The 13,815-nt window shown below is 35.3% G+C and overlaps 1 protein-coding gene across 8 annotated transcripts in view; it reads right to left on the bottom strand.

Moving 5' to 3' along the window:
* Nucleotides 1-13,815, bottom strand: part of SDCCAG8 (SHH signaling and ciliogenesis regulator SDCCAG8) — a 244,728-nt gene that overhangs the window by 85,343 nt on the left and 145,570 nt on the right. For all 8 annotated transcript variants that reach the window (XR_014022822.1, XR_014022823.1, XR_014022824.1 and 5 more), the window contains 2 exons: nucleotides 8,222-8,349; nucleotides 5,969-6,077 (listed from right to left, as the gene is read on the bottom strand). Coding sequence is in view for 4 of the 8 variants with exons in the window: in XM_081300510.1 (XP_081156636.1) it covers nucleotides 5,969-6,077; nucleotides 8,222-8,349 (237 nt within the window). In the remaining 4 variants the exon portion in view is untranslated. The remainder of the gene's footprint in view (nucleotides 1-5,968; nucleotides 6,078-8,221; nucleotides 8,350-13,815) is intronic.

The following is a 13,815-nucleotide window of genomic DNA, read 5'->3' as shown; positions in this document are numbered from 1 at the left end:
AACTTATCAATAATATTTGGAAATCTATCAATAGATTGATTATAGTACTTAAATAAGGTGCTAACCTCACTCCAACAAAATTACAATTCAGGAAAGTACAAGGAATATGAAAAATATTTACAGAAGAAAAAACATAAATAGTCAACAAATATTTATAAAATATTCACTTTTATTTTTATTCAAAGAAATTCATAATAAAACCAGATACTACTATAAAAAATTTATTATATGACTATACCAGATAGTGAAATTCATTCTTTACTTTAGTGATCTCAATTAATCTATAAGGTAATTGTTCATTTCCTTTTCTCCATGTGGTATATACAAAATTTAATGATTTGCCTAAGGTTACCCAAATGGCAAATAGCCAGACTCACATACAATTAATAGTCTATCCAACTCTAAAGGGGTAGATAGTTCTACCCACTGTGCTATATTGCCTCTCACTCTTTTTTTTTTCATCTCTCATTTTTTAATGTCACATACTCAGATGGGTTATATATATATGCTGAGGAGAATTTAGTGTAATATTTAAGCAAAGTAACACACACTGAAAGGATTCATAGTCTTTAGACTAGCAATCCCTTTTAAGCATCTCTACTGAGGGAATCATCAAAAATTCAGATTTATGTACAAAGTTATTGTCACATTATTATTCAGAATAGCTAAAAATTGGAAACATCTTAAATGTCTAATGAATTATTATGCATACAAATGATTCAATTAAAGTTTTGTTTCCAGAGTATTTACTGATATAGAAAAATGTTCATTAATGAGATATTAAGTGAAAAGCAGATGCAAAATGTACATGTAGCATAATCTCAATCACAATATAAATGTGTATGCACATAACACATTTACATACACATGGAAAATGATTAAATGGAAATATGTCAAAAGGATATAAAGCATATAATAGTTATTTCTGGCTGCTAATGGCTCAGGAATTTTTTTTCCTTAATTCTTCTTTGTATTTTCCAAATTTCCTACGCTGAAGGTGTGTTACATAATCACAAAAATAAAAATATTATTTGTAAAGCACATATTTCCATAACATGCTTTGTTATGACAATTTTTTTTCTGCTTTGAATATTTCTTGTATTTTTTCTTTACTTACAATGGTAATTTCATAGCAATTTCCATTGTTCAATAAAAATTTGGTATATGTGTATGTGCATATCCTTTACCTATGTAGAGCTCATGATATTGCCATATAACTACTAAGTTGCAGAGTTCAAAGAGTAAACATACAAGTTTCTATTTTAATTTAGAGATACATTTGTGGTGTGATTATCCTAGTCTCATATAAAAGGATAATTGACTCCAGTTCATTTTCATAGAAAATTTAGGTAATTTTTGGCTTTATGGAAGCATAAACTTTCCCTTGCATTTTTACATACCATTTATATTATGTAAGTGCATTTGCATGAAATATAAGATATTTTACTACTATAATTTAGAATACAAGGATAATTGCTTTTAAAAGGAAAATATGACATCTTCATTTTTTATTTTCAGATTCTGGTTTGACTTTTGGTAATAATCAGCAGAAGGCCACTATCTCTCCTCCTGCAGAACATAATTTTTGTGGTATCCCAACCTAACATCATCTAAACACGCAAGAGGAAAAAAACAGTTCAACCGGGTGTGTGTTCTTTACTTCAATTAAACTCACACAGTTGGATACCTACTGTTGCCAAAACAGTAATATAATTTATACATTATAGTCCACACAGTAAAACTACACTAAAAGTCATTTAACAATATTTATAACATCATAAAATATAGTGTTAAAATATATGAACTGCAATATGTATCAAAATTATAAAATTTGTTTCTCATCATCAGTGATTAAAACCAGGATCATTGCTCTAGCCTCAATACTCACAACCCTGGTGACAGATTAGGATTCAAATCTTAATGATCAATTTACAATTAACAAGATAGAAGTGAAACAAATTAAACCAACCATTATATATAACGAGACCCCATGGACTCCCATTGTTCCTCTTAATTACAAAACGCAAATCACAAATACACAATGGGCAGTGTTAGACATCAATCCACAAGCTTAGCAACCCAGAAAGTGACAATGACGGAAAAGAAAGAAGAGAGGCAAAACCGCGTAGATGCTGGTTCTGTGCCCTCTTCAGTCCTTTTCAGCATGCAAGGGGAGAAAGGCTGAGCTCTAGCACACAGCTGACCTCCAGCATATATCATATGCACTTCAAGGCTGGCAGAGACTCACTCCCAGCCAGGGTCCACCTTTCTGAGCTCTTCCCTGGCCAGGTTTTAATCCGCAATGCAAATCGCACTGTTAACATTTTACTGCTTATTCATCTAAGCGCCTGGGGAGAAGGAACACTTCCTTCCCTTGATAAAAGAAAGATCACAGTTTTACCAAGATATTTAAATATCTCCCTTTACCTCCTTCAAAAACAACCCCATAACTGTAAGAAGCTCTCGGAGTACTGGGGAATACAGGCGGAAGGGGTAGCTAAAGTTTATGTGAGCTTCAACTAAAATCAGCGAGAATGTCTGCCTGGTGCCAATTAAAAGCAAAATGGAATTAATCCTCTTGCCTGATGGTCAAAAACAAGCTATAAAAAATTTACAGAATCAGCATTTCATTTTTAGTTTTAAAATGGATGTGCCATTCACAAACCCTGGGCTTGCAGACACCACTACGTGCACAGTGTAGAATACACACAGTGCAGAAAGTACCGTGTGTGCAAATCGCTATGGAGGCTTCCAGAGAACAGAAGTAATCCTCACTGTTATAATGCGACTTACTGTCTACTTGGGGGAGAAACCACAGACAACACACACACACGAAGATACCATTTCAAAACATTTTCACAGAGCAGCCCAGCATGAGGCTAAGCAGAGAGTAAGAGTTTATGGGCACAAGGAGCCCAGGCTTTCAGCTTTTCTAGTGATTTTGCATGAGCTCTTGTTAAAAGATGAAATTTGTGAGTAAAAAAGCTTATTTAAATGGTAGGAATCCATTTGTTTATGGCATTTTGAATAACATAAAACTCAAAAATATTGCTGTAAGGAAAGGAGAGTTAAAATATGTGTTTTAAATTACTGATCAATAAAAAATAAATAAACTTACTTTCAGGAAAAAGTTTACTGTGGTACTCTGAGGAAAATTGGGATCAAAATTACCATATGGATTAGATATTTCTTGTGGAGACTCAGACTCCACAATGACCAAACTTTAGAAACTCCAGGCTTTTTCTTATCTCAAAGTACAGGGAAATTATTTATCAAAGTTTGGAACAGAGTATGCAAAGCATACTCATCAAGGGCTTCTTCAGTTCTTATTACATTTATAATTTTTATTTAAAAAGAAATACTCTGAGCCTTCAATATCTGTAGATGGTTTTAAAGCAGAAGGTAACATCAAAATGGAATGTTAAATTTGGCAAGAATGAATTCTTGAAAATGTCATAGTAGGAATCCAGGGAGAAATGAGACTGGATTGACACAAACTTAAGAGCAAACAAACAAACAGACAAACCAAAAATCACAATTTATCCTACTTACTACTTTCTTGTGAAACACACAAAATGCACTTTTTGTAAATTTTGTGAGCACTTAAAATTTTAAAAATACTACATAGCAATTCACCAACTGTTTACTAACTTTCAGGCCTTATTTTTGAATTAACTTGTAAAGTTACAAACAGGTGACTATTTTAATCCAACAATTTTACCAAACCAGGTGCGAAAGCTTGACCTCTAACACAACCAGATCCACTTTTTACTAATGCTGCTTGACTCTTAAAAAGGGTTTCACTGTGATTCTGGCATTATATCTGTCAGAAAATGTACTCAGAACTTCCCTGGCAAGGGTAAGAGCTAGTGAAATGTTACCCAATTTACCAGTCAAGACCCTTAAAACAATGCCACCAGTGACACAATAGCAGCTAGTATGTATTGCCACATGCCAAGCCTTCCTTATCTGCGGGTTCTGCATCCACAAATTCAACCAACCACAGACCAGAATGTTGGGTCTGTCCTAAAGACACAATTTCCTTGTCATTATTTTCTAGACAATACAGTGTAATAATTATTTACATAGCATTACATTTATATATTATGTATTAGGTATTGCAAGTATCATACAGATGAATCAAAGCATACTGAAGAGGGCCACAACTCTCTCTTTTATATTTTGAATCAGCTCTATAATACTTGCAATACCTCAGAGACGGGTATTTGCCTTCCATGTGTGAGGCTCTGGGTTTGATCCCCAGCAATGAAAAAACACGTGTGTGTGTGTGTGTGTGTGTGTGTGTGTGTGTGTTTGTGTGTGTGATTTGCATGTTAACAGTGTGATTTGCATGTGTGTGTGTGTGTGTGTGTGTGTGTGTGTGTGTATGTATATGGGAGAATGCTATGTGGGTTGTATACAAATACTATGCCTTTTTATATAAGGGACTTGAGCATCTGCAGATATTGGTATCTAAAGGGGTCCTGGAACCAATCCCCCTTGGATACTGAGGGATGAGAATATATGCAAGTATGTTTGCTTTCCTATATATATTGTCTGAATTCCCACAACAATCCTGCAACATGATTTTGGAAATGTTTTTACAGACGGAGAAACTGAGCTTTGGGGAGATTTGGCAACATATTCAAGGTTGCACAGCTAAGTGACAAACTAAGACTCAAATCTAGTTCTTTCTGAATTCCAAATTGTTCTTTTTTGCACTCTGCTTGCCATCCACAAAAGAATAGGTAGATATCAGAAATCATATCAGGGTATAGGGGGTAAAAACACACCTGTTTGTTTGTTTCATTCATTCATTCATATGTTTTGGGTGCCACCTATGTGTCAGATACAGAGGAAAACACTTTAGGTCAGGAGCTGAAAGAAGAAAGAGGAGTGGAGAGGTGCCAAGGTTTAAATTCACTAGACTTGTAGAGGGTAAATTAATCTAGAGGAGGAAAAATAGGGTCCACAGGCACAGAGTACAGGTTAACCTTGGCTGGAAGGGTAGCAATTCTCCATAAAAATTTAAAGGTCATCTTTTCCTTCTAATCTTCCCCATCACCATTGTGGTCTGAATTTTCTTTCTTTTTCTTTTTTTTTTTTAAATATATATACTTTTTTAGTTTTAGGTGGACACAATACATTTGTTTTATTTTTATGTAGTGCTGAGGACCAGGCGAGCACTCTATCACTGAGCCCCAGCTCTAGCCCCTTTCTTTTCTTTTTTTTTCCCCCCTAAGAGATAGGGCCTTGCTATGTTGCCCAGGCTGGTCTCAAATTCCTGGGCTCAAGTAACTCTCTTGTCTTAGCCTCTGGAGTAGGTAGAACTATAGTGGAGAACCACCACATCCACTGAATCTGAGGTTTCTTAAGTACTACATATAAAATATTATAATTATTTTAATATAGACTTTAGAACCAGAAAGATCTAGGTTAGAATTTTATCTCTCCCATTTACCAGTTACACAGTTTTGGTCTCCTTATCTATAAAAAAGATAATAATTCCTATCTCAAGCTGTTGTGAGAATTAAATAATGTACATGAAGCACCTTTGTCTTTTCAATTTCCCTAATTATTTGACCTAAAGATAGGTTTTTTTGTGTGTTTGTGCAAAATTATAATAATAGATTAAAATTTGTTAGCTGTATCAACATAAGATTTTTAAACTGCTTGGTTTATCTGCATTCTTTATTAGAATAATTACTATCTTAAGCTTTGTTTTCTGAAATTTCATACTAAACTTTAAAAAAGTCAGATAATAATATGTATACAAAATAATGGAAAACATTAAAGTGTTTATATGAACAATTAAGAAAAAACATACAAAAATATTTTCACAGAAAACTTATATCAACAGATAACTAATTTTAATATTAGATTATAATAGTAGAAATGCTGTTTTTTAAAGAAAAATTACAGTAATTAAACAAACAGTGCTCTGAAAATATTATACAACATTACCTACCTGCTTTTTTGAGAGATTTGTTCCAGTTTCTTGGCTAATGTACAGCATTCTTCCTTTAACTTTGTCAAAAATGTATTCTGGGAGGTCAGCAATGAATACTGTTCATTTTCTAGAAAATAACAATAAATCCCCAAAAACATAAGATGTTTATAGTTGTAGCTCTGCAGGGCTTTCCATATGTAGAGTGGTAAAGTGCGTTAGCTCACTACATATTTCCTAGAAGTCACTAGAATACTTTCAATGTCCTAAATTAAAGGACCTGTCAACTGGTAAGACACTAAATCTTGTGAGACATTTATTTTCATAATAAAATTATACACCAGTAACATTTTTGATCATATCAGCTTAGAGTAACATTTCAGCATGTTCATAAATTGTCAAATACCTCAAGTGGAGTCATAGATGCTTATATCTTTGTAATATGCAAGATATTATATTTTTATTTTGACAATGCTACCATAAACAGTGTCAAAATTCTCACAACCAGATAATTCAAAACTAAAATCGAGGCATTCTCTTTTACACTGAAATTCGTGCTTTATGTTTCACATTTATGCACATAGTTTACTACTCACACCCTCCCCCTTGAATCTTGGATATACTTCTCCTAATTATGAAGATAAACTATGTGATTTTCCTTAGAATGTTGATCTTATTGTCAACAGTATGTGCTTCCATGAAGATTTGGTCAAAGAAATTGAGTGTGCAAAATAAATGGAAGTGTTTTAAAGGTGGTTTTAACAGCTTAAAAACTCTTATCTAATGCTCATTTTCTGCCCAAGACTCTTTAATCACTAGGAGCCTGCTAGCAGTAGGGGCCAACAATAATTTATCCTATAATTTCCTCTGTGTTTTTAGTGACATGATTTACATGAATCTGGTGAATTTTCATTTCTTCCCGCCAAATGCGATGAAAAGAAAATCTCTACTGAAAGTGCTGAAGGGAATTTTGTGAGTCAATATGACATTTACCTCTTTGTAAGTAAATAAATTTAATAAGTTAATAAGTTTAATAAAGTTAATGAAGTTAATAAATTTCATGATAGTGGTTTTCCACCTATGAGACAGGAAATAATTTTGTACCGTGTCATCAAATACAATATACATTAAATCCTGTGAATATTACCTCTAAGTGTAAGTTGTGATAGATCCTTTATTCCTTTTTAATTTTAGCTAATGATTGGCAAAAAGCATATAGCACACAAAGCAAAATAAATCAAGGCACTAAAATTAAGCAACATTTTTCTGGAAGAGACAGGATCAATTAAACTTTTGTTTTAATAGTACAATCAGCGTGGAGTATGTGGTGTGGAATTATAATGACTGACACTGTCTTGTTTTGACTAACACTGTCTGTGAACACACAACTCAAAAGTGAAAGGAACTACATAATGCTCCAACTGAACAAATCAAACTGCCTATTTTCAAAGTGCATTTTACTTTCAAATTAAAGGTAAAGAGTTACTGGCCAACTCAGTTTGCAGAATAGTGCCAATGTGATGAAAGATGGCAATTTTTAGCCAAGCTGCCAGCTGTGGTCAATGCCTTGTATTAGTGAATTTTAACAGCAGTTGTGAGAACTTGAAGAATGCAAAGGATTAAACATCACTCTAGATTGGATTGGGGGAGGTGGGGAAATCATACAAATGCTAAAAATGTTCGAAGCTGCAAAGATTAAATAAAGGAACATATCAATTTGGAGCCACTGAATTACATCCAGCTGCGACAGTGAATTAAGAACCGATTAATGGCTAAAGCTTTTCTCCAGTTTGGATGCTGAAGCAAACTCATTAGGCTTTTAGAGTAGCTATAATGTGTGTACTGTGGGAACTGTTCAATGCTATTCAGGAGACTCTAACTGTAAGCTCAGAGCATTTCCCGCAGAGCTTCTGATGCTATTTTCTTTATATAACATGTGTGCCTGAAAACCCAGCCAAAAACAAGCCCTTTGTTTTTCTACTTTGTTGTGGTCTCTCTCAGCTTTACGTTTCTTGAACACAGGTAAATAAACTCATAATCCAGATGGTGCAACAGATGTGAGAGCAGCACTCTGAAATCAACAGACAGTGGGCAATACTTTCCATTTTCTCTTTTAAACGCTAACTAATATGTAATTCGGAATCTCCGGTGTAGTTAGCATCTGCTCCCTTCGGCCAGCCAAAGGTTACAGGTGTTCCTGATGTCATTTCACAGTAAGGCGTGGGCCTGGCTTGTGAGCGAGTGCCCAGGCTCTAATCTTTCCTTACCACCTACCAGTTTTGTCATGCTGGGCCTCCATTTGCTGTATCTTCTGTGTCAGCTCCTGCTCTCTTTGCTGGGCCTGAAGGGCTTGGGCCTTTGCTTCGTTGCTGAAGCTCTGCTGAATGCTATCTTTTTCCAGTCTGCAAAACAGAAAGGAGACATACAGAAATGTAATTTGCAGATCAACAGACCTCCATCACTCCCCTATGGACCATAGAGAGCCCATAGGTAGTAAGTAAATTGTGAAGCATAAGAGGACAACAATCTTTCCACAGAACCCCCACCCCAGAAGGGGGGCAATTCAAAAGGACCTATCATACAATATGAATACACACCATAACTCCATTTGCACAAAAGGACACAGTTCTAAAAATTAAAATAAAATGATAAATGAATAAAGATATTGTATAACTGTAACTTTAAAGTACACATACCCCCCCCCCCTTTTGTAACATTCTCACTTGCACTGTCAATTAATCTTTCATCCTCTGAATGGTCAGTATTTCCTGAAGATCTTAGAATTCTAGCAACAGTAATGACTTAATTTTTAGTTTGAGAAAAACTTAAAAATTTGTTTTTCTTTTTTTCTTTTTTTATTGTATCACTGTGGATTGAATCCAGGGGTGCTTTACCAATGATGTACATTCCAGTATTTTTTATTTATTTTGAGACAGAGTCTCTCACCAAGTTGCCCAGGCTGGCCTTGGACTTGTAATCCTCCTGTCTTAGCCTCCCAAATTGCTGGGATTACAGGCGAATGCCACCATGCTTGACAATCAAAATCTTAATTCTTAAAATTAAGCTTTGTAGGCCACTTCTGGTTTTCCTCCAAAACTTAAAATGGAATCTCAAATATAATACAGGAGACTATCTAGAGGCCAGTAAATGATTCTATAGCACTGCATGCATGTTTTCGTTAAATATTTTCACACATCAGGCCGTATAATGTGAATATAAATATGAATATGAAAATGAATAACTTTCCTCAGCACTTCATAATAAAATTTATTTTGGGTCACACTGAAAGAAACTGCAGGATGAAAAGCTTCTATAGTCAAAGATAATATCCAATCCCACTGTGATAGGATATTGACCTATCCTACTAGGTCAACATCCAATCACACTGGCTCTTAAATAAAGAAACTTCTTGAACAATTAGAACCTAAGCAATGCAAAGAACCTTATTACTGCAACATTGCAGATGAAGACACTGTGCATATGTACCATGCACGTGTGTACACACACACACACACACACACACACACACACACACACACTACATTGGTTCTTCAAACTCTAAATATGAGTGTTATGAGGGTTTCCTTCAATTAAGTGACTTAGTTATTTCTATCTTCTGATCTCCTTGTGGGCATTTCTCATCCATGCTGCTTTAGTTTACTAATTGAGATATTTACTGACTAGCCTTTGCCAAACTAAAAATAAACAATTCCATAAAGCTATCACTACCAGTCTATGTACCGCTGTGGAACTTCAATTCACTGGCTTCTAATTATAAAGCAACATAAGGAAAGCCTGTATTGAAATTGGTCAATGCATGTGGTAATGTTGTAGTGTAAAATTCCAGAATGAAAATACACCCACACCTCACTCAAATGGAATCATCAGGGGTCCATGCTAAATGTGAAATAAGGTCCCGTCTGGTACTTCTAACAACAACACCCCCCTGGATGTGGTCCAAGGTCTTGTCTCACACTCAGTTCCAAAGTAGTACATTGCAACAAATGGATAGTCAGACGAGGCTACTTTTTGCCTTTCCCATCACACTACGCATTTTCTGGCTATGGATCATTACAAATGTTTCTTTCTCTTCCTGGATTGCCCCCGGCCCACCCATCCAATTCCCCTGTATCATTCATACTATTCCTTTAGGGCCTAGTTCAAAATTCTTCCCTCCTCTTCCCCCTCTCTCTCTCCTAAGTAAACTTTTCTTCCCTTATGACCTCAATATATGTTGTATACACCTGGCGCCTTTCACATTTTAATTACTGGTTTACATGTCTGTCTCCTTTTGTCATGCTCTACCCTGAGTCCCAGCTCAGTGTTTGGCACATAGGAAGTGGGCAGTGAATGTTTAAAAATTGAATGTTTTTACACCCTTGACATGGGGATAAAAGAAGAATGCAGTCTTTAAATGAAACTGGAGAATCTAAGTCTCAGATGAGGAGGCGAACATTTTTCAGAGATGTTAGAAAAGAATGATTAGATGAGAATGGCTTTGCCAAGTAGAGATGGTCCTGCTAAAGGAATCGGTTTAAAAGGTACTATGGTCTCTTGGATCATGTTCAAGTCAGACCTGAGGATCTTAGTTCCCTAATAACTGGGTGACCATAAAATGTACTGTCCAAAACCAATATGCATTTAAGAGTGAAAAGGAGTATTATTAATTAGCATATCAACTTAATAGTCATATCTGAGAATACCCATTGCAAACTGGGACTTACAGTTCCTCAACATACAGGGATTGCGAAATCTAACCATGAAGTTTTAGAATGAGAAGCTGCCTAATCACTAGAACAAAGAACTGTCACAACTGTAGTTCTCTTTATAAAATAAAACAATGTAAAAGAGCCCTCTACCAACAAATGTTGTTACACCTTGTGTTTCTTGAATCCTTCCCCAATTTTCACACTACTTGATATACTACACATGTTATTTATCATGAGATACAACCGTGATATATTTCTAATATCCTACCTCCATCCACCTACCCCTTCCCTCTTATATTGCTCCCTCTCCTTGCAGGTTCTTTCTGGCTTGGTAAGCTTTAAATGAAACCTCTGAACATTAGAAATAAAAGGAATTTCAAATTTGTTTCATCAAATCCTCTCACTTTATAGCTCAAAACAACTACCACTGTGAGGACCACAAAGAATTTAAAACGCACTCAGAGTTTACACAGTGAATGCAAAGGTAGAATTAAAAATATTTTTATTCAGGGAAACTTATTTTATAATACTCTAGAGATAATGCAATAATGGATTAAAAGAATTAATATAAATCACTTAGGTATCCAAGGAAAGGACTACAGAAGAATTCAAATCAATCCATTAAATACTTATCATGACTATTATGTGAAACACACTCTGCAGGACATTGGGTCAAATAAAGATAAATAAGACCTAGTTCTTGTTCCTAGTAGGGAGTTCAAAATGGAGATTTTTACACACACACACACACACACACACACACACACACAGAGAGAGAGAGAGAGAGAGAGAGAGAGAGATTAAACAGCAGATGGTAAAATGTTTACCAAGAAAAGTAGTGCAAGAGGAAAAAAACTATCAAATGATAGAAAAATGAGAGATCAATTCTAACTGGGCATGGGAGCCTTGGGAAGGATAGCTAAGCCAGTTACCCCCAACTGGTTTTCTGTCAGTTCTGACTCAAAACATTGACGATTTATTTTTGTGGTACTGGGGAAAGAACCCAGGGTTACTCTACTACTGAGGGACATCCTCAACCCTTTTTATTTTTGATTTTGAGCCAGAGCCTTGCTAAATTGCCTAGGCTGGCCTCAAAATTGGGATTGTTCTGCCTCAGCCTCCTCGGTAGCTGGGATTACAGGTGTGCACCACCATGTATTGCTGATAACCTCTTTTAACCAAACTTGTGGTTATCCATATTTGCCAATCAAAACAAAAGTGATGGCAGTAAAGAAGACTTTCTTGGTATTTATTACAATGGGCTGAAGGATTTTTTCATAATGTCTGAAAAGTAGAAACAATCTAAATGTCTATCACTTGCTAAATGGATAAGCAGACTGTAGTACAGACTTACAAGAGCATGCTAGGAATACCAGCAATAAAAGGAACAACTGCTCTTACATACAATACTGAAATGAGCCTCAAAAGCAGTATGCTTAAAGGAGCCAGGCCCTAAGGACCCAAATCATATTTTATGATTTAATTTGTACTGGCGTGACAGAAAGAAGATCAGTGTTGCCAGGTCCTGGAGGAAGGGGAGGAACACAAGGACACTTTTTGAATTAATAGATACGCTCTGTATCATTATGATGGCTCCATGACTGTATCACTTGTCAAAACACATATAACTGCACACTTAAAATTTGTGACTTCTAATGTATTTAAATTTACCTCCATAAAGCTGATTTTTAAAAGGAGCAAATGTTCTAGCATAGAAACATCTATCTTTATTCTTCAAGTTATTCATATTACCTGTAGTCCATGCATGTACTGGCATGACAATGTTGTCTTGGTAGAAGCACAGAAGGAGTGAATCAGCACTGGGTAGGCCTCAAACATATACTAAATACACAATTACTTAGTCTTTTTTTCTATTTATAGTCTTGAGTGACTGTATTTTCTAAAAATGGCTGCAATGATATTTATCATCCCACTTTCCATATAATTTATTATTTTAAAACTTGCCATTTAAAAATACACACGTCAAAGAGCAAAAATGACTTGTTAGAGTTTTTTTTTTAAATGCAGTTTAAATTTTACAATTAGATTGAGGGACCAAGAGTTTCTAATGATTTTAAAATTCAATAATAAGCCAAGGTCAGGAACAATGACTGCATCAAGTCTGAGAACCAAGACCTTATAGTGGCAGTGAGAAAGACACCCCTCCTTTATGCTATGTCTCTCTATTAACCATTTTACTTAAGTCTGAAGTACTAGTATAAGACATACAACCCTTTGGGTTACAAGATGTTTCCTTTTTAAATTATAATACAGAGTACTTTGTGACAGTAGCCTATCTGCATGACAAAACTTGTGAGAGGAGGCTAAGGGTGTAGCTCAGTGACATAGTGTTTGCCTAATACGTGTGAGGCCCTATGTTTGATCCCCAGCACCACACACATTAAAAAACAAAACAAAACAAAACAAAATACCAAAGAAATCTGGAGAAGATTTATAACATGCTTATGAGCTAAAAATCATTCTTGAAGGAAAAGAGAAACAACAGGAAGGATCTCCCAGCTGTCTGCTTATCCCAACAATGGTTAGTTTTATCACATCAGGATGCTGAAAAGGATATAACAACTAGTTTCAGGAGTGGGCAGAGAAATCCCTCATTAGTTGATTCATCTGGTTTCAGCATAGAGATTTCCCACCATAGCCTGTTTTAAAGTACCAAAGTGAACCACAAATTGGGAATACATCCTCACAATCAGCTTTCATGAGCTAGTCCCAAATATTAGCAGACTTCTCCGCTGTAAAGTTACTGCTTTCTCTTTTGTAATTAATAAGTACTTTGTTGGAGGATGCTGAGACTATGCAAATATCATTCCTCATCAAACTCTTACCTACTAGTTTTACATCCAATGACTTTCTACTCTTTTTTTCTATTTATATTAGTTAATATCATCCTGTAAGGAAAAGCTTTCCTTTAATTTATTAATTTACTGATATTGGCATAGAGTTATGGGTTTTTCCTTCATTTAGTGTGTTATAATTCACTATAGTCATTATTTATTTGTAAATTCAACTTATCCTGGATTTGGGCAGTGGAGTACACTTCAAGCTGGTTCTGATGTGATATATCTCAATTATTCTTGTGCACTTTGTGGATTTTCATCCCAACAAGATGTTGTACTGTTCTTGATTCCAAGATGCAGC

Source organism: Spermophilus citellus, assembly GCF_964194105.1.
Source record: "Spermophilus citellus genome assembly, chromosome: 6".
NCBI lineage: Eukaryota > Metazoa > Chordata > Mammalia > Rodentia > Sciuridae > Spermophilus > Spermophilus citellus.
The sequence above is the reverse complement of the archived record's forward strand: the minus strand, read 5'-3'. Positions and strand labels throughout refer to the sequence as shown.